This window comes from Sylvia atricapilla, chromosome 6 (assembly GCF_009819655.1).
Source record: "Sylvia atricapilla isolate bSylAtr1 chromosome 6, bSylAtr1.pri, whole genome shotgun sequence".
Taxonomy (NCBI): domain Eukaryota; kingdom Metazoa; phylum Chordata; class Aves; order Passeriformes; family Sylviidae; genus Sylvia; species Sylvia atricapilla.
Genome location: NC_089145.1, coordinates 58,994,640 through 59,016,573, shown reverse-complemented (window position 1 = coordinate 59,016,573; position 21,934 = coordinate 58,994,640). Strand labels below are relative to the sequence as shown.

Sequence of the window (21,934 nt, the reverse complement as noted above, 5' to 3'; positions counted from 1 at the left end):
CCATTCTAAGAGTTCCAAAGCAAGAGATCTTTCAAGTTGCCAGCAATTATCTACAGAAAAAGCCACTTTGAAACAGCTAATGCAGTCTTTGTAACGACTATCTATTTAGGAAATCAGCAGTTTGCAATTTATTTTGAGAATTGGCCCCAATGAGGATTGCAGGCTTTTTTTCCTATGTATATATACATATCACTTGTCCTAATGTCAACCAACAACACAGAACTTCAATATTAGGCAAATATTTCAGGCCTAGGATCTGCCGAGTAATTTTTCTTCTAGGGCTTCACTCCAGAATTTTCCAAAGAAAACTACATACTGCAAAAGTACCTCTACTGCAAATGCAGTAGCCGTAGCCACCACTTGCTATCACATCACAGTATTATGATGCAGGTGAGTGGAGGCTCCTGCTTTATAAAATCTAAATCTCTTCAGCCACTCCTCCTGGCTCTCTAACAGCCACCTCCTACCACTCTTTCAAGCCCTGTTTGAAGTGAGTGGTGTGGTAACTATACTCACATTGTACTCTTTTGAGCTAAGGCTCCTGGGCCAGAGGACCAAAAAAAGAAGTAAAGCTTATCTACTTGAAGAAAGCAAGCTGCAGTTCCTTGTGCTGCTTCACCAAAACATCCCTCATAAAATACAGTTAGGATGTTCAACAATGGCAATGGTCCATGTGAGGAAAGTTGTCTCTGTAGGATACTGTAGTGATATGCAACACACACAACAATCTTCAACTGCAACAGCACCTCTTCGTATCCACTGTTGAATTGGAGGCACTCAGATCTCTTCCTGGAAAGACAACAAGCACCTTAGAGGTTACTCTGCTCCCTGGAGCCAGGACAAGAGCTCAAGTAGCTTTCTCTCCCATCTCTGCTGGTTCACCTCCAGAGAAACATTAGCTTGAGCTGCTCTAACAAATGTTATTCTGGATAAAAAGAGGCCACAGAAAACATCTACTGTTCTTCAAAGGCTGTGTCAAGTCAATACTGTTCTTAACATATGTCACAAAGACTGAGACATGGACTGAAACATATGACTGCTGTAAGCAGAGCAGTTGATATAAAACTCCCTTGCTAACAGCTACTTTTCTTCTAAACTGAAATAATGACAGACAGTAAATAAAAACTTGTATAAATAGAAAATGATTTATTTAAAAAACAAACCAACCAAAAAGTCACAAAACAATCTCTCTTCACCATCTGGCCAAAGCTTTAAGCTGACTTTAAGCTAACATCCATGCTTCTAAAGCCATGTAAGCATGCATATGGAAGGGAAGTTGGTGCCTTGCTGGCATGTTCCTCAAAATCTCGCCTGTGACGGTTTTTTAGAATACATTGTTTGTGAACAGGTTATGGAATTTCAATTCCCACAAAACACTGAAAAAGTAAAGAACAGTTGTTTTTTATTTACACATACAGGATTTCCATAAACACCTGTCACACAGAAATGCAATTTGCTGCATTTCTAACAGCAGTGAAAACAGTTATAAATACAGAAAAAAACCCACAGGAAAGCATGCAGTCTGCAAAGTTTTGGTAATTTTTTTCCCCAAGTGAGTCTATTTCTGAGGAAGTATTTAATTTAATTTCACAAGTCTATGCAAACTACTTACATGAACAATATCCAAAAGATACTAGTTTTGAATACTTAGTCACCAAGAATTACATGTGAAATGTAGCTTTTGTGTGCAGGTTAAGAATTTTTACATACAAACAATGCTGCAGTCCTCCTTTATAACAGAAGGGAACGGATTATTAGAATGACACTCCTGAAACATTCTTCATTTTAAAAGTTTTTCATTAATAAGGCTGCTTTTAAACAAGTTACTCTGAAAGAAAGCTTTCAAGATTATCCAAAAAGAGCTCATATGCATGCTTTATCTTCATTGCTAGTCATCTCTGATGAACACTACTCAGGTCTATGGTTTAGGATATGGTTCAGGTCTATGATGAGGATTCTGCAAACACTTTTATCGAAGAAGCTGCTCAGCCTGCTTGGACTTGCTTTCTTTTGTTTTCCTCAGTAATGCCTGTTTTATAGCATTGATCTTTTCATCAAGTTCAGCCAGTGAATAGCTCTGCTAAAAGAACAAAATAAAAATCACAATCATTTACATCTTGTAATTGCTAGAGAAGTGGCTTATCACTTGATACTTGAGGTCACTGCATATTGCACTAAGCGACAGAACTACCTCTGCAGAACTGCCTGAATCTAGTCTTTGTCTATTTAAATTTAAAGGAAAAAGAGTGTACACTTTCAAGAAAGACAGTCCTAATCATGGATCAATATATTCATGCTACTTCTATTAGATGCTTGTCTAGCCTGCTCATAAAAAACCCCTAAGCAATCCCTTCATGTTAAAACATTGGATGAGACTACCTAGATTTTGCAGAACACAGGTTTACAGCTAAAGGGTTTTTTTTTCCTACTGCCCACCATCAAGCTCTTCTTAAGTTCCTTCCTGCCACCTAAATTTTTTCATGTCTTCTTACACAAGCTGATCATCATCCTTTTAATAAAAATATTTCACCCTATGCAGGACTTTTTTTCCCTAAACAAGCCTACTTTCCCAAGTCTCAGATGGCCCATATCCCATTCTAAGCATTCTCCCCAGCCCATCTGTCTCCAAGAGTGAGCTGGGAGCAGACAAGGTTCCAGCCATGGTCTAACCTGCACCAATGATAACTTCTCTCTTGTGGCCTAAGAGGTACATGGTAAATGCATTCCCTTATGTGATGGTTTAATGAAAATGGCAAGTTTTAACTGACAGATTAATATCTGCTATACTGCTGGATCCCTCTGCAATACTTCTGCCAGCCCAGCCATTTCTACTTTTGTTTTTTCATAAACCAGTAAAGCAAACTGAAAAATAATTTTTAAATCAACAAAAACCACTAAGTCACAAAACAAAACCAGAAAACATTAATAGAGGGCATGATCAGAATACAGAAATTGCCTGTTACTCTCAGCTTGATTAACAGCATTATAGATTTGTTCAATTCTATCATCTTCCTAACTGGTGAAAACCCTAGTATATATTTTCTTAGAAGACTCACTTCATTGTAACATCCATTAGCTTTCTGTCTCCTTCCCTCTCTCTTTGGCAGCAAGCTATCCAATACTAATGCAGTTACTTCTGAGAACTGACATTCTTGCTTCATGGAACTTCTGCTTACTTCCCACTCAAAACATCATGAACTTAAGAAAACCAAGAGTTAATAGCACTTACATGGGGAGATTGAACCTTTCTCCTCTTGCCAGAAGAGCTCTGAAGAAAAGACAATCAAAACAGACTTAATGTTGCACTGACAGAAAACCACAAATAATTCTGTAACAACATTGTCAAGAGTCTTCAAAGCATAGAAAGAACACTGACTGCCATTCCATAGATTAAAGAAACCTTTTTTATAATTAAGTACTTTGGATCATGAGAAATACTACTGGAGAGAATCAGAAGCTGTTGAAGCATCTCCACACTTGGCAGTCAACAACTGTCAATTTAACTGAAGCTTCCTTCAGACAGAATTGAGCTTTTGAAACTGTCAATATTTTTGTCCCTAAAATTTGCCTATATCCACACCAATATTTATGCAAAACTTCAGATAAAATGTGCTAATTACTATGCAACACTACTATTGCCACCATCACATTTTTCTTCCCTGATCCTCATTCTAGAGATTCTAAAACACTTTCAATAGAAATTTCAGCTTATGAAAGTGCATGTTTAACTTCTGGTTTTTAGCCACTTGAAGGAATAGCCTCACAAATTAAGAACTTTACTGTTCTCCAATACAAATTTAAAAAAACTAAACAAAAATGTGTACTGTTGCTATTGATTTTTATTAGCTGACTCTTCTTTGGCTGGTCTCAAGGGAGAAGATTTAAATTAAAATGCAATCAACAGTAAAAGAGACATTCTTATTGTTACATGGGGAAAGAAGAGCAAGATAACAGACAAGAAATTTTCCAGTCAAATAGAGCTTAATGCAGTAACAACTAATGTTCTCTTTGTCCTAATAAAGGTTAGTGAGTGAAGGTTAAGTTGTACTATTCAGAAAGAGGCAGCTCTACCTGAAAATCAGTAATAAAGAAAACTAAGTCACAGAATCACACAAAGCAATTTTTTAACAGTTTACTCTCTCATCCTTTGGCAAGTTATTCACATATTGTTAGCAATCAGATCATGTACAGAAGCCCAAATGATTTCAGCTGTTTTGAGCCAATTATGATTTGTATCAAAAACCAAAACTTCAGTCAATTTTCTTGACATAAGAAGCACTTCAGATTTTAAGACAAGGGGGAGAAATACAACCTCTCTGACCCATTTCTTACAAATCAGTTAAGCTTGGGTGGCAACAATTTTTTTCCCCAACAGATAATTTCTTCTTTTGAGTGAGAAACTGAAGAAAGTGTCTGTCCCCCGACTCCAAGTTTTTCTCTGTACATCAAAGATTCAAGCATAAAAGGCACGAACACATTTAGATATGCTGAAAGAAGGTGAGAAAATTTCTTACTACAGATTGAAAATATTCAGGAGACAGTCCTTCCAGCTCAAGGATTTTGTCTTCAAGCTTCTTAATTCTCTGATAAATGTCTCTTGGTACTGGACCACCTAAATACATCAGTAGTAATGCAAAGAAATCAGGAAAAGTGCTTCAATGACTTATTTAACCAAAGATTGCAAGTCTGACATTTGAATTCTTCAAGATTAGCTATCAGCCAGTAGCTGAACAAAATAAATGGATGGGATAATATAAAGGATAATTAATATGATTCAGGGTAAAACCAGATTGATAAGCCAGTGCAGTCAATGAAAGCAGTAAGACAACTTCATGTAGTTGGCTGAAATGTGTCTGTCAAGGTCCCTGAAACAAACTAATGACCACTCTCAAAATACACTGGTCATACATGACATATTGCCACTTCAAAACTGACACCAGCATCAGGAGAGAGCAGATGGGATGACAGACCACACATGAATTCTGCTCTGATATCTAAGACAGGTTTCTTTCAGAACAATCTCCACTGAGCATCAGAGGTTAGAGGACAAGCATGAGCTGTGCTTGACAAAGAACAGCGTTTGCCTGACCATAGACAGGAGAATAGGAGTGCAGAATGTATGTATTGAATTAACTAACAGGTCTGAAAAACAAAATAACCAGAATTAAAATAACTAAAATGCCTCAACTTCACCCAAGAACCACCCTGACCAAAAAAACCCACAATACCCACTCACACCACAAAATCAACAACACCAAATAAATCCCACTTCAACCCATTTGCTATTTTCATCTATACCTACAGCACCTTGGGCTTGTTTCCCTCAGTAAAAATAGAAGTGATCAAAGTATCAGCCTTAGCAAGCATCTTATTTTCACTCCATAGTATTCTATAATGAAATAACTATGTGAAATAACTTTATCACAGCTAAGTACTATTGGCTATTGGCTATATACTATATATGGCTATATACTAATTGGCTATTCCAATTAAAATAATTGTCTGGTTCTGAACTGTATTCACAACAAAGGCCATAGCAAGCTTTTACTTTTTGACACACATCTCCTTTTATTTCTGGGTCTGTTAGACAAGATAGTTCTATTCCACAAACCACCAAAATAAGCACTAATGGGGGGGTTGGGGTTTTCTTTTTTTTTTTTTTTTGCCATTCATCTATTTTGTCCCTTCAAAGAAACAACTGTGCAGGTAGCTTCACTCCTTCAGTTCTGCTCTGTACTCAACACTCAGCACATACTAATTAAATTGGCTAACCTATCACTCTTAATACTGCTTTCTCTCAATGTAAAGGGAAAAGAGCAGTACTAGCATGAGAAGCTGTAGTGAAAAACATCCAGTGAGTCAAGATTAACTCTTTCTGTTGCTGGAAGCAAAAACTGGTGGCACAGGTAGCTGAGGGATGTTACCTGCTCAGATGCTTGCACAGCTGCTGGGGTATGCATCAAGTAATATTGAGACTTTCCCCATGAATGCTGATTTGAACAGGAGCTGAGCTGGTGTTGCATACTTCCACCTTGTTAACATAAACTATAATTAAGGTGACCCATTCCTTCAAACAAAATCTTATCACCTATTGTAGGCACAACCTGGAAGCAAGGATCTTTCCTTAGCTACCTCCAATCATTGTCCCTGATCTGCATAAACTCCCAAGCTACACACTGTAACCCTAATGCTGGCCAGCCACTTCCAAATTCTATTTCCATAGCAGAAAAGCCAGCTCATTTTTGAGACAGTTACAGAGCTAAGCATCAAGCTCCAACTGTTGCCTCAAGAGTATCTGTGCATCTTACTCTCCTTGGTGCCAGGGAACTTTAATCCATTACACAGTCACAGGAATCTAGCAATCTAGTCAATGTTCCAAATATTTTTAAGATAATGGATTGGCACCTATTCAGTATTCAGAAGACAAAAAAATCAAGTGCCTCTGCACTGTCATGTGTACAAAATTCACTTTACTAGATGGAGATTTGGATTCTGCTCTGTTTAAAAATAATTTTCGAGAAAAATACTAATGCCTCCTTGCTAAGTGCCTTATTGTGCCTCAGTGACATATTATGGAAAACTGAGGCTGGGTAAAGAAATCAACTACCTAAAAAAACCCAGTAACCTGATGGCTGTGGCATTTATTTTAGTGAAAGGTGTGGACTCATGTTTGCAGGCTAAAGAGAAGTAATGACAACAAACTTTCCACTTTCTGGGGAACAAACTTTATGCCCAAATGTATTTCAACAAACATCCATCTTTAGGAAAAGGTTCCAGGTCATCCTTTGTGTTGATTCTACCTCCAGCCCATAAGCTGTCCATGAAGCAACCCTTAGTCCTAAACTCAGCTCTTCCTGTTCAGTGGGTCAAGGCAGGACTCCAGTGGCTATGGAGCACCCCAGTCTCCAGATATTCCATATTATTTTAAATCCTGTTTTGATGTGCCTCTCTCTTATTTGCTACCACATAAAGCGTACATTTATTAACGCAGCATGTCTAATTGGGCATAAACCTGCATTCCATTTTGGGCATAAAACCCTAAACACTAATCACTGTACTTGGGGTGAACTAAACCCTTCAGTGGATCTATCCACTTTTTTTTACAGCATCAGTTTTTATAGACTTGCCCAGTTTCACCACAGTAATCATAACTGTGGCAGAAAATGGCACACCAATGTCAAAATTCAAACATGACACAAACCTGTTTGTAACCTTAAGTGTGCTTCAATGTTTTGCAATCTCTCCTCCACAGCTTGGTTTCCACAGTCATGCGTGGGTACACTGGCTTTGTGACTGGGCCCATGTGTTCCTTCAGACCTAGTCTGAGGTCCATATGTATTCACTACCCTAGAAACTAGGTAAAGAGAAAAATAAATTTCACATATATGCACATGAAACACAAAGCGGATCTAACAAAAGAATCAAAATATTGAAGCATGAAAACCTGTGTTAAATCAGTTTTACAAACGTCTTGCATATGAAGGTCCTACACACATTAAGATCAGAAGTTCAAGTAAAAGCATTTTCTTATTTTTTTGCATGAGTAACTCAACCTAACAAACCCCCTGGATTTCACAGATGCAAAGCAAAATTACTCACACATTCATGTAGAAGGGCAGTGTCAAGAATTTGTCATCAGCTGCTGATAAAAAGAAGAAACCTTGATATCTGTGTCAGCAGTTGTACATGTGAGCTTTTGTGAATGCCAAGAAGAGGCCAGACCTAGTATTACAGGAAGCATCACTAAGACATGAAGGTAAGGGGAGATACACAACTGGAAGAACTAATACAAGCCTCAGCAAGGAAGTTCAACTCTAATTTTTGTCATTTGGGTAAAAGCTTTAGCGACTCTTCAGCTGCATCTGGGACTATCTTTTACCCATGCTGAGCCATGTCTTCATCCAAAGATTTTGCTTCTCGTTAAATCCAAGTAATTTCTTAAGTTTTCCTCATAGCACTACTGCAGATTTAGAGACTGTATTGGCAGCTCCAGATGCTGAGGCACATACACCATCCTACTTAATACTTCAGAAGGCCACACGCTACATTCTTGCTTTAATTTATGTTGGTTTTATTTCCAATTCTTTTCTCAGTGTTTTTCACATTTCAGTTATGAACTGTTCCTTGAAGTGCAAACTTCCCTTTTTTCCTGTATTATGCTGCCATCCAACCAACAAATTAACACTCAGCTCTAAATAGTGACTACTGAAAGCAGCTCTTTGTCAAAGATTCTAAAATCAAACTCATTTTTCCGTTTCCTTCTTAGCTCATCATACCTTTCAATACTTATCATTGTGCTATTAGCATTATTCTGAATTACATGATTTAAAATAATTAACTGGTCTCTAGGACCAATACAAAGTGGATAACTGAATATTACCACTCTCAAAAATGCAAAAGAGGGTTACTTTCATACACCTAGAGAGCAGCAGATGAACAAGCAGTATTTTACACACAACTTCTGTTGGACATAGTTTCTGTATTATTTATTCCTTTCCAAAAAATCGTGCAGTGATAAACTCATTCCCCAGTTTGTCACTTCTTATAAATCTATGTCTCAAAACTTCCACTGTCCCAAAATTATATTCTGTTTCAATACACTTGCACCAACTAATGACAAATAGAAGACAATCCTATTTAATCTCAATTCCTTATTGATTGCTTCACCTTAGAAGAAAAACTAAGTATTGCCCTGCTTTATCTTTTCCACATTTCCTTTCCCACAATGAAAATAGGCTATTTGTTTTGTCTTTAGTGTCTAACAATTGTTAAGGAAGTTTAGTGCCTAACCATTGTTAAGTGAAGCAGTTAAGGGATTTAAAACCTTGAAGAAATAAATTAAGATGTAAAACTATTCACTAGAGTCAAAAATCAGCAAGTGAAGTTTGCATTTTTGAGCATTCCGTAAAAGGTTTTGATACCAAAAACTTATCAATGCTGTTATATCTGGATACTTAAATGGATATTAAAAGAGTTGCTTACCCTTTATATGACTTTTAAATCCAGGATAGGGTGTGAAAATTGCATCTGTTCTGGCACAGCTATTTTCTAAATAAACAATGATATAACAAGTGATATAACAAATTATGTATTTATAATTGAAAATATTCTAACCCCCATCAGCTTTGATGCTTTAAACAAATCTAATTAAAATGCTTCACACAATAAAAAAAAAATCAGAAATACTTAATTCATTCTATAAACATTTGCCCACTAATAGTTTCACATCCTTGCATGGATCAACTGCTTTTAATTGGGTAAGTCACTCATATAAATGTATGCACATGTGTATATAGAAGTTTACTGGATCAGGACCAAATGTATTTGGTTCTTACTTTTCACTGCATTTCTCTGTAACTTATTTCCTTCTTCCTGTACAGAAGCCTTTTTCCTGCTTACCACTGTAATTCTGGTTTTACTCCTTTTCTGAAACTGACCTATTATTTGACTGATCTAGTTTACTCAACACCTTTCTTTCCTAAATCTTTTTGCATTTATTCTCATCCATGTGAGTTCTTTCATTTGCTTAACCATAAAAACTCATAGTATGGACCACCTTAATTTATTCTAATGTTTGTATTTTAATCTCTCTTCATTACACCAAAGCCTTACATATATTTTATTATGCCTGAACAATGAGACAGGTCTTACTATCAATGCATCTGTACATAATTAACAATTTTGGGAAACTTATTTCACTATCTAGCATATTCTACTAAACTTCAGATGTCCTTTGCATTCCAACTAACATTCAAGCAGTTAAACTCTCTAAGAAGCTTACTGAACAATAAGCTTTGATCTCTGAGAGCTTAAGTACCTCATAGAGACAATGCACATGTGGGTGCACAGGTACTTAGAAAATATCTCTGTACTACTTATGTAGTTTTATTTATATAAAACTGTCTTAACTTCAAAGATGCATTTGGCTACAGTTACTGATCCTGTGAATGGGATCCAGTCTGACAGATGGATTTAAGATTGGTTACAGATACAGCCAATTGTACTACAATGTGAGCAATGTTAAAAAAGAAAAAGTCATTTCAAGTAGCTAGTAATTCAAATTCATTGTAAAAAATACTTCTTTGTAATTTAACTAGCATTAAATTAACTTCAATTTGAATATGCAATTCACAAGACAATTCTGGATTGCAATTCCATTTACTTTGGAGGAACATCTAGTTAAAACACTGGGAATAATAGCTACAAAATCATCTGATCTAAGATAGGAGTTCCTAAAATTGACACAATAGATACAATCTTTCTGTATAGGATGCATTAAACATTGTCATCCTGTGACTACTCAATTTATTTTTCTATCTGACATCAGCAGTGCACATGCAAGTTCTCAATTTTAAAACAAAGTTACTCTTAAAAAAAAGTTCCATTTTAAATATAGATTAGTGCTTTTGAAAAATAAAAAAAAAACCCCAAAATCCCCAAAACAAACAAATACACACCTCCCAACAAACAAACAACAACCCCCAAACAAACCCCACACAACTTAAATTGGTATGAAGATTAAAGTCTGGCTAGTCAGTTACCTTGATTACAATCAATAACATTGCAAAATTCCCTGACATTATTTTCATTGATCTCGGCTTGTTTCCTCTCGATGAAGGCTGATATCCGCCTGTCAATCTGCAGATAATAAACATGATGGCATATATCTACTTCATTCTTGAAATTTAAAATTAAAAAGGGCTTTCATTTTTCTGGTTTTTTTTAAACTCACATAAATCACTTACTTCTGCTTTCCCAGCTTTTATTTGGACCACTTCTGGATCAAAATTAAAATGAGCATCCTTCAGATCTCTCAAGTCATAACTTCCATATTTTTCTTCAGTCTGACTGTTACCATCATAAACATCTAAACTTGTTTGGCTTTCTGTTTTACCTGCAGGTTCAACATGGCCTATATTTTCCTCTTTCATCAATGACTGGAGTTTTTCTAAGAGAGGCTGAACAAGGAAAACAGTGTATTAGAGTTAAAAAAACGTAAATCCAAAAATCCCAAAGCCAAGAAGACAAGTACTATTACAAATTCTAAACAAGACCAATGGAAATAATTTTGGGAGTTACAATATCTTCCTCTGAGAGAATGCAGTAATAAGATTAAAAAGAAGTTCCAAATCAGTGCACACCACGATTCTGACCTTTCTGACCTGTGTCTTTTAGAGGTTTGTAGAGGAAAACTCCCAAATTTCTGTGAAAATCTGCCCATAGTCCCGTGTTACCAGCTAAATCACAGCTTCAATCGCTGGCATCAATGCCACTTAATTAACATGTCATTCAAATGCTTACTCAGAACAGTAAGGCTTAGTATTTTTCCTCCTTAACACAAAATCCAGTGCTCTTACACTGTAAAGCCTTTACTTTATCACATCAGCACTACATTCTCCACTTGAAACTGTAGCTGCCCAAGCGAATGAGAGAACACAGACATGAAATACATAGGCATTATCATGAACACATGCTTTGCTTGACACGGTTTATTATCTACTCAGGTCATGAAATTAAATGAGAAAAGGCACTGACATTTGTGGCAGGAAAAATGCTTATTTTACTGCAGGAACTCTTATGTACGATATAACATCAAAATCTCACTACATATATATGTCCCCATGTCTTTTTAATTTCCATCAGTTTCATCTAGTCTGAATTTCACTGCTGATTTCCTCTCTATAAATTAATTTAATTTTTTTAAAGACAACATGATTTTTAGCTGTCACATTTCCTGAAATGGAATCAAATTCCTACTTGCAGCATTCTTACTTGTTGGATATAAATTTTATTTGCTTTTATCTTGCACATTTGCTCTTTCTGCTCATCACACCAAAGATCTGGTGGATGTCTGGAAAACAAAGTGTCTTTTACCTACAAACAAGAAAATACTGAAACTTCCCTTTTCATCACCTCAGTACTATGTAACTCAAATAATTAATTGACTAGCTGAAGCAAAATAGTAGTACTCAAATCCCATCTTCTACATATGAACTATCAAGGTCAAAACACGTCTCAGTTACCAGCTGAAAAACTGCTCACCCTCCCTTGCCATGCAACTAAATTACTTTTGGCAGGGTTGGAAAGTTTCAAATAGTTAACAGAAATGACAGTAATGGTGACTGGCTACTTGGCAAGATGAGACATTAATGTCAAAGAAATTACTCTTTAAAAAAAAAAAAAAACCCAACCTACGCTGAAAATATATTTAATTGCAGTAAGACACTCCAGGATGTGTCATGCTGGGATAATGCCACTTCTTGAACCACTGAAAGCACTCTATGAGCCTCAAAACTCACCCAACGCATGGAATCATTATCATAGCATGACACACACCTGCCGTGTCTTATTGCTTAATTATAACCCACCATAGATGGAAATGTATCACATTTACAATGCAAGTCTAGAAATCAATGAGGCTGCAGTTATTCAGCCTGCTCACCTACAGTGGCTATTCCCACCACTGATCTGAAAAATCTGTAAATGTGAGAACCTATGGAGCATAGTGGAATCCCAAGCATTTAACACTTTTACATTCCTTTTTCATTGAGCACAGCAATGTAAGATCAAAATTACTGGAATTTTACGGCTGAGATTACTTTTAGTTGTTGACCACTTTTGTCAAGTCAAATGTGTCCCATCAAATATTTACCTGTAAACATAAAATATGCTGCTGAAGTGCACTAAAGAGCAAGGCTGGCTGAAGTGCTGATGTGCTTTGAAGCTTGCTCCAATCGATTACAACTTTCACAATATCCTCTCCGAGATTAAGCTTCAACAGGGCAAAACAAACGCAATAAAATTATATTATCTGTATTAACATTAAAAAGTATACAAGACTTCTACAAGACAACAATTATGCTCAGCCTCACATAGACCCATCCCAATTTTAGACAAGAACATTGGAAAGATTTGATATTAATTATAGTCCAAGCAGCTATCATCATTCAAGTAAGCTAGTATTTGTAGAATATATTCTAAACCTAAAAATTCCTTACTAACTCATCATACTCTCATTGTATTAATTTGATCCTTGGCTTTATTGAATTAATTCTTCTATGAAAGCATATTGTTTATGTTAATCACTCATACTATCTTTTCTTTTAATGGATATGATAACTTCCAGTATGAAGAAACATGACCCAGGTCCTGTAAGTTCATGTATTTTATTCCAAGAATGCAATAATATATATGCCTGCATGACCCATGTCTTGATATAAGACCACGGCACATTCTTGAATGTTTACTTGCTGCTAATCCAAAGGAAGCTTTATATTTTTAATGCTGGTTTTGCATTAACTATCACATTATTAAAAATAAATGCATAAAAATAGATATTTTTAATATCTCAAAGTTGAACAAACTCTAGATTACACAGCACCACTATAAGCCTGTTTTCAAATCACACTATTTTGCTGTAAATGCATTAATATTGAAATAAGCAATTGCCACAGTCTATTCTCACTGCGAAGGAACTGAAATATTTAACTCCCAAAACATTAAAGAAAAACACACCTAACGAATTTGAAGTATTATTTAAAAGAACTATGTATCTTCTATAAGCTAAAAATACACTTTCTAATACAAAGACGATTGTCAATAAACTCCAATGAGCTAACACACTTTCACACCCAACTTTGCCTTTTTTTTGTTACACCAAAGCTCTTTTCAAGATCTTAAAGAGATGATCGCTTTCATTTCCCAAAGCTAAGTAGATTGTTCTCCAACCAAACACCCTGCAAGTGATATCCCAGATCCTAAATACAGACAAAATTCTTCTTTGAACTCAAGAGCACCTACAGATACTCTGCTTGGAACACTAAATTCCCAATTTATATGCATATTTGTTCATCTATTCCTCACTCCTTCCACTGAAAAAAAAAAAAAGTGGGGTGGAAACAGAAAAAGGTACCTCAGGAAGGTGACAAAAGTGACCTTTAGCTCATGGTCTAAAGACACTGAACTTCTAACAGTATCAAATATTATAAACAAGAACACTGAATGCATAAGCAGTCGTGTCCTGAAGCCACCACTAAGTGTATGAGGAAAGTGAGAACTGGACACAAGAATGCCTCCATCACTCTGAAGGCAAAGCTATGGATGATAAGCTGTCCCATGTTAGCTTCAAATTGCAGCAATAACACAATTTGGTAAAGAACTACAAGCCTGAACCTTCCTTCTTTAGTCAAAGATCAGCCTTGCTAAATTCAGGGTTAGTTCCCAAATTACACAGCAAAGGAGACAGCCTGACTAGTACATAATGTATTTTAGATAATTTTCACACAAATGGTTATCTCTGTTTAGTTCTTAAGCTAAGTACACAGCATGTATGAAAAGTAACGTTCTAGGGTATACTCATCTTGAATGAGCTTCAAAATCAAGAATGTATTTGGAATTTAGTAGGAATAAAATTTACTCGAGGAATTAAGCCACTGTGCATATCTGAACCATGCGAAGCACGTATTTCTGCCCAAATTTTCTAGAGTAACATCTCCTATTTGCTATATTACAATCTACTGACAGGGTAAAAAAGGTGTAGATTAAGTCATCTAAATGAAACAAAATAGAAGTGCTACTGCAATTTCCTAATAAGCCTCCTTTCTCAAAAAGAATAAGCTGATATGTGCCTTCATGCCATAATGGACAACTCCTGCCCAAGTGGTTCAATGCACAAATAGCAACACAACTTCTAACTTAAAAAAATTTAGAGGCCTGTCATATTTTAACTCACAGACACAGCTTTTAAATAAAAGAATAAACATTCCCTGCATCAACAAAAGTTTCTAGTATTATATAGTAAGTTCTCAGTCTTTCACATCCTACTATTTATTAGACACACAAATTTATGTGACAAACAGATTTATAAATGCAGTGTTTTGATAACTTCAAAGTCTTTGTCTGCTGTACAAGTCCATAGCCTATTCAATTAACAGGATCATAAGTAATTTCAGCCCTTTGAAATTTGTTTTATCAAATCACTGGCTATCACTTGAATCCTAAAGAACTTTTCAGGATCAGCTGTATTGGTTTTAAGAGTTGTTATTCTCAGATATTCTCCTTGTCATGTACTGCCATTGATTGCTCCAGTACAAAAAAAAAAAAAAAATACTGTGCCAGAAATCTTCCTGCTTACAGCCCAATTTACTAGCATAAATCCAACTTGAACTACTATAATAAATCACAAACTGTGACTGCTAACTATCTGGCACATGCTCATTCATCTCTATAAAAAGGAGATGGGGAATCAGTAGTTTCAGTCAAAAATGGAAGACAGTTTGTTAGAACTCATAAGGGAGTAAAACACAGCAGCTAAATCTGTCAGAACTCAAGCACTGGCAGACAATTGTGTAACTCAGCAACTGGAAAGGATCAAACTAAACTGAGCAATTAAAAGGACTTTCACAGCTAAGATGATCCTTATCCAACTAGTGCACTGGACAGCAAAATGTGTCTGTTGTCATGGAAAGAAGACACTCCAAACACCAAAGAAGACAATTATACTCTGTACCATAGCCACTCTCCTGAGGGGATGTAGCAGCTCTAACCAGTTCTCTCACAACTGTCTGTGCACACCCAGTTATTTTTAAAAATCACCAGGGCCTTTCCAGTGACATGCTAGTTGTAGAGCCAGCTTTGGAGAAAAAGTAAGCTGCTAGAGTCAAGAGAGAAAAACAAAACCTTTTAATAGGTTTAGAAACAATTAATTCAACTTGTGATGAATACCCTAGTTAAAAGCTTAGGAAACTTTCCCCTTAGTCTCCTCATAAATACAAGCTTTTCATAAATATGAGAGTTCCAACTTGTCTCTGATGTGTTCTGATACTGCTGCATTAAATATACAACACACAGCGTTGTCCTCAGACCCAGTCAAACTGACAATCACTAGCTCTTCATTGATCACATTCACCATTTCCACCAGGAAGAATTATGGAGCCTTTAAACCTCAAAAAACAGTTTTCATGCCTCAGTAATCCTATGAGCCAGCTGTGTCTGAACATCACACTGTTTAGCACTGTACTCCTGCTCAAAAGCCACGAGTTTTTCATAATTTCAGAGACAGGAAAACTGAGAAGCTTAAGTCAGTGCCTAAATTTTTAAGCCCCTAATTGTGGTTGCCTTTTGTTTGAAAACAGAGACAATTGCTAGCATGCTTGAAGTAAGAGGCAAATACAGTAGTTTTATACAGATGAGAGGTGAGACACCCTAAAAAATAATTTCAGATCAGCCAGCAGCTGCTCCTAAACTGCCTCTGCATCAAGAGCCCAATTCTGTACCAAACATACATTAAGTTGCTCTAGCTCCTGCAGATAGTGCTCATCATCTGGCCCCAAACCTTCAAACTCCTAACTCCTGAAGTAAGTGTGCTTCTACTGCTTTCACAGAACTACAAAAATGTTTCTACAGTGGAAAATTTAATCTGTAAATTATTTATAGCAATAATTAAGTTATTACTAAACCCTTCTCCTGGTAAGGGCCTTCCACCACTACTGTAACATCTGTTACACAATTCACAGACATTCCTAAACATAAAGTAGGTGTTTTAACTTAAGTACCACAGAGCAGAGCACCTTTCAAAATTGTGACCCTCAGCTACGCTGCGCCTTTCATGGCATGTTATTACCACGGCAGGCCTAACTTCAAGCCCGATCATTTATTTTGATTTAACGCACCAGTAGCTGCCAGTAGCGTTTTGCAACTCGGAGCAATTAATTAAGATACGGCAATTAAGCAGATCGCGCTCTCCCACGGAAGAGATCATCCGTCAAAGTACAAAGTGACAAGCGACGTCGTGTCCCTGCGAGGCAGAGGCACGGCTGTGGCTGTGGGAGAGCAGCAGCAGGAGCAGGAGCAGGAGCAGGAGCAGGGACGGAGCCCGGGGCTGCCCCGGCCGGAGGGACATGGGGAGGCCGCCGCCAACACCACCCCAGCCCTGGCAGAAGCCAGGTGGGAGCGAACACCCTCCCGAAGAGAGGCAGCTCCCTTATTTGTGGCACACTTATGTCCTATCCAGCGCCTTGTTCTGTCCCCGGAGCCCACAAGCGCCCCGCAGCCGGGGAGAAGCGGGAGCCAGCGCCGCGCGGGCCCCCAAAGCCAGGTGATGTGAAGAGTGCGCGCCGCCCAACCCAGCTCCGCTCCCTCCGCCCGCCCCTCACTCACCTGCCCCGCCAGCCCGGCCACACAGCGCAGGGCGCTGCTCGCTACCTCAGAAGCCGTAGGCTCGGCCTCCGGAGCGCGGCCGGCGGGCGGGAGCGGGCCGGGCGCCACCGCCGCCGCCATGACACCGGGGCCGCGGCCGCGCCGTCGCCCCGCGATGACGAACGCCTGGCGCTAGCCCCGCCCCTCGCGTTGATGGACAGGCGCGGCAGCCAATGGGCGGAGGGGCGCGGTCCCGGCCGCGCTCGCGCTCCCTCAGGCCCGGCTCCGGGCGCGCTCCCGGCGGCGGGGCGCCTTCGTGAGGGGGCGGCTTATTTCAGTACACGGCACGGCTTATTTCAGTACGTCTTCACATCGCCAGCCTTGGTGCAGCCCTGCTCTGCTGGTTACGCCTTCACTTTTTTGCGTTTGTGCGTGTTCGTTCAAAGCCTTGACTCTTCTGGTTGCAGCAGGGTGGTTTTTAAATCGCGCCGCAGGGTTTGTCAGAGTGCTCTTGATTATGGGGATTGCAAAATTCTATTCCCTGTAAGACAACTTACTTGTAAATTTCTTTCAGTATAAAACAGTATAAATGCTTACAAAGGTTTCCTAGCTAATGTTTCTTTTGATATTTTGATGTTTTAATGTTTCTTTTAATTTTGATCTTTGCACTTCTTTCTGTTCCCTGACCCTCTGCCCCCGGTATATTTTATTCCATTGAGAAATGGTGAGTGCAGTTGTATATACAACTGTTAAAACATTCTTAAATAAAAACATTAGAAAAGCAGATGAATTTATTTAACTGATAAATAAATCTGGGAGTTCCTTTCCACATGAGGCATGTCTCGATATAGTGAAAATAAATCCTGCTAAACCAGGCTTTCAGCACCAACAACCCACATTTGAGGAGACTCAATCAGAGAAAGCTCTGCTCAGTTCCAGCAAAAAAATTACTTCCAAACTTCGCTATTAATGGTTACAGATATATTGCATGGATATCTGCATTTTGCAAGAATATCTTATCTAGGGTGAACTAGGTGGCATTTGCTTGGATTCAGCTGATGAGAACCATTCTTTGGATTCAGAAATACTTCTGGCAGAATGCGTTCCTGATTTAAAAGCTCGGAAACACATAGAAATTTTCTTAATTCCTGAAAACACACAATTTTTGTCAAATAACGTTTTCAACACATGCACAGAATATGGTAGTCAATTAAGAAAATTTGTGAAATTTGGCTATGCATTTCTATGCAACAGCACTAATTCCAGCTTGTGATCTAGGGCTGCTTCAACCTGCCTTGCCTCTTGCAGTTTTGTCTCTGGACAGCTGGAGCAACCCTGCCAAATGTAATCGTGTCATTTGGATCAAATAATGAAGCTTTCAAGAATAAAGGAAAATACATTGCCCTTTCCCCTTCCCCACCAGCACTGCAACCCTGATTGAACACATAAGTGATCTGCTGGCCAGAGCAGAATATGGAGCACAGATGTAACAACCTGGCATTGCTTGTTGCTTTTCAGAGTTGGAGGAGACAGATTGTCCTGACTGAATTCTCAATGACCTGAAAAGACAGACCAAGTCCAGGCATTTAAACCAATTTTTAACTTCAAGTGATGAGTGCTCAACTACCTGATAGATTCCAGTTTGGAAAAATCCAGCTTTCCAGGAGTGATGGAGCAGATGTGTCCTGCTTTAGGGTATGTGTAGCTTTCCTAACTGAGAGACCTAAGATCTTTCCTTTGCTTTTGAGCATGTTATCTTTACCTGTAGCCAGAGGTTGTTTTGGGGTAAAAAATATTTCAAATGAAAAATAAATAGATAAGCATATAAATATCAGAAAGATTCATGGAAATATAAGGATGACTTAATGAATGTGGAGGATTTCAAGAGATGGTGGGAGTGATACCCCATTATTTATTCAGTGATCATTGCAAGAAGAGTAGGCAAAAGACCATGAAGTAGTCAGTAGAGTTTTGGATGCCCACCTATTATTTATTAAGCAGAAGTTTCTTGGCATTCTTCCTGTTGTTTGCAAATATCTTCTCTTAGAAAAGCAGTAATGATTCCTTTGGGGAAAGATTTTCTTCCTAGTTGCTCTGTCTCAGAAGACCTTGATCTGGGTTGCAGCTGGTAGTTGAATAAATTTGATATCATCTGAACTTTCACAGATTAAATTATGCAATGCAATTAAACAAACACGAACAGAACAGAAATAATCCAAGATGATTTAAGAGATTAGGAAAATGAGAGCATGTGAGAAAATGAGCATAGAAGAAAAAAGTGTGCAAATACAGCTAAGGCAGAGATGTTCAGCCTTCATACCTAGTGGAAGAGACAGATCAGAGTGGCTCCAGAAGATGATTATATGCTCACTGCATGCAGTGCATAGTAAAAATGAATGCACTTGTAATCGCTTCTGGAAGTAAAGCTGCCCACAGTAAATCCAGGCCTCTGTAAAGACAGAGGAAATTACATGGTATGCTCACTAAAGCCAGTGAAACAATAAAACATTGGAAGCTCTCATTGCTGGAAAGATACTGGTAATTTGGAATAAATTTATAGAAAACTGGCAAGAAGTGGATTGCCAGAGATAGATACTTGTTTAGAAAGAGGAATCAGAAGATTTAAATATGTGTAACTTGGCAGTAATGTCCAGATATTTTAATAACATGACAAACAAGGGAGGGAGTAATCTAGAGTTGCTTTCAACATTCAGGGATAGAGTTGTCCTGATAATATTAAATCTTCTGTGGCTTAGATCCCTGAATTAATCTTTGAGGCATATAAAAACCTCTCCCTTCTGAAACCACCTTGAAAAAATATAAATGCAAATCCACTAAGTTCTTAAATGTCAAATACTGTGGTTGGAGAAAAATGATTCTGAAATAGAATACTATTTTCTTTTGGTTTTGGACTGTTGCTTGTTTTTATTTTGTTTGTAAGATGATAAACATATTCACCTCTTTCCAAGTCTAGGTGCCTTCAGGCAATTTAAAATCACAGTCGACCTCAGTAACTTGACACAAGTTCACTTCATTGGTCACCACTGTCATAATTGCTAGCACAGTTTCTTCTGCTGAATATTACAGTACCATAACTTCTGAACTCAAAGTTTGATTTTGTTCCTAACTAATACTCAGAGAAAGGTGGGTGCTTGGCAGAATGTACCAGTCATTGAGGTTTGTTGTGCCAAAGAATGAAGTGCTGAGCTAAGGGGGATGTGTAACATATAAGCAGATCTTTCTCCTGAATTGAAAAGCTCATGTTGTGTACTTCTGCTTATGTCAGCTGTAGCACAGAGAAAGGCAAAAGAGGCAACGTTTCAGGAAAAAAAAAAAAAAAAAACAAACCAAAAAATCTGAAATAATTTGGAGCTTCAAAGATAAAAACAATACTCTGAATTCTGCCCAGAGCCGCAGGAAAATGGTTCAGTTTGACACCAACTGCTGTAAATTTAGTTTTTCCTAATATTCAGATTATCAGTGCTGCTCTAAATTACCTCAGTTATAAAAGAAAATTAATAGTATTGTACTCATTAAATAGCTAAATAAGGTTAAAATAGGAAATGACCAAGTCCCTCCACAATAAAAGCTGTTATTCATTTTTCCAAGCACTAATTTCAGAATAAAGAGCACTTCACTTCTGTTGCTTCCCAAGTACAGAGGAAAAGGCATTGCTCCAATAAAGTTTCCAGATCCTGGTTCAACAAGATACTTAAACTGATGCCTAATGTTAAGCACCAACCCAGCTGAAAAAACCAGCCTGCATCCCTAAAATGCAGTCATGTGCTTATTAACTTCATCAAATAAGGCTTTGAATTGCAAATCTAGTTCTCCAGTAGGAGCTGCATTCCTTCAAAGCTAACGTCTCTGCTGATCTTTTGGTGTTTCTTTCACTTTATCAAAGTTTAGAAAGCCCTGTTCAGACAGTATTGGAATGGGATATCTACAAAATGCCTTGGCAGAAATACAGCCCCAATATATTTGCCGTTAGAGGAAAAAAGCAAACCAACAAACCTATATCTTATATTTATGACTTGCAGTAATTTGATCATTCCTAACATTCGTGTTGCTGTTGCCTGCATTCTGTTTAGTGTCCTTGTCCTGGCGTGCACATACAGCCATGACCCTTCCTTTCTGAATTTTTTTACCCTTGTGATTTTCTAATAGTGCTTCATGTGCTTCCTTACTTTGATCTTTATTTTCATTGTCTGTGTATAGGAATTTTACAACATATTTAAATTTTATATACCTGCCTGCCCCCTTCCTTGCTGCCATCTGCAAATATGATTAGCACTCTGCACAAAATCCTTCAGCTCAGTTATATAATTTGGGATTGAAAACTGACCCCTGCAAGTCCTCGCTCAACAGCTCTTCTTAGGAAGTCAGTGAACCATTATTACAATTATTCTGTGTTTGCAAATTCTAGACTTCTGTAGCTACTTTGAAAGATTTGATTATAAATCTCCTTCCTATCATTTTCCTGTGAGACTATCACATGAAAATGTAGAAGGTGCCTTGCAGCATAGGTGTCTATGCTCATAGTGTTTTCCCTTTTTGCAAACTGTCAGTAATTTGACACAAGCATTGTGAAATTAAGCATTCATACCTGAAGACAGACTAAAAGTTAATAATTTTCCATTGCATTAATATGTACATGCTGTACGTATTATATATTTAACTCAAGCTTAACAGGACACTTGAAAATCTATATTTAACATGGGAACAGGAATATAGCATATTTATTTCAGAGAAAATGTAACTATTGGGGTACTTTGATTACTGAGTGCTTGATTTTAAA

The 21,934-nt window shown here is 37.7% G+C and overlaps 1 protein-coding gene across 2 annotated transcripts; it reads right to left on the bottom strand.

Annotated features, from left to right (window-relative positions):
* Positions 1 to 1,126: 1,126 nt before the first annotated feature.
* MBIP (MAP3K12 binding inhibitory protein 1) lies at positions 1,127 to 17,302 on the bottom strand. Of its 2 annotated transcripts, none has more exons than XM_066322099.1 (9): positions 17,158 to 17,302; positions 12,653 to 12,772; positions 10,746 to 10,958; positions 10,542 to 10,638; positions 8,983 to 9,048; positions 7,202 to 7,354; positions 4,515 to 4,612; positions 3,230 to 3,268; positions 1,127 to 2,080 (listed from the first exon to the last, which is right to left on the bottom strand). In XM_066322099.1, exons 1-9 carry the CDS (start codon positions 17,275 to 17,277, stop codon positions 1,970 to 1,972), a joined length of 1,017 nt encoding a protein of 338 aa, XP_066178196.1. In that variant the 5' UTR covers positions 17,278 to 17,302; the 3' UTR covers positions 1,127 to 1,969. The 2 variants fall into 2 exon arrangements, with proteins under 2 accessions (XP_066178196.1, XP_066178197.1); XM_066322100.1 differs by having other exon boundaries at positions 1,127 to 2,077.
* Between the last annotated feature and the right edge of the window lie 4,632 nt (positions 17,303 to 21,934).

Bases quoted from the DNA above. Each gene is read 5' to 3' on its own strand.
- MBIP (XM_066322099.1), bottom strand. From the start codon at position 17,277: ATGGCGGCGGCGGTGGCGCCCGGCCCGCTCCCGCCCGCCGGCCGCGCT. The intron at 3,269-4,514 runs GTAAGAAATTTT...TCTTTTCTTCAG, and splicing joins CTGAATATTTTCAATCTGTA to AGCTCTTCTGGCAAGAGGAG. The intron at 2,081-3,229 runs GTAAGTGCTATT...TTGTTCTTTTAG, and splicing joins GAAAGGTTCAATCTCCCCAT to CAGAGCTATTCACTGGCTGA.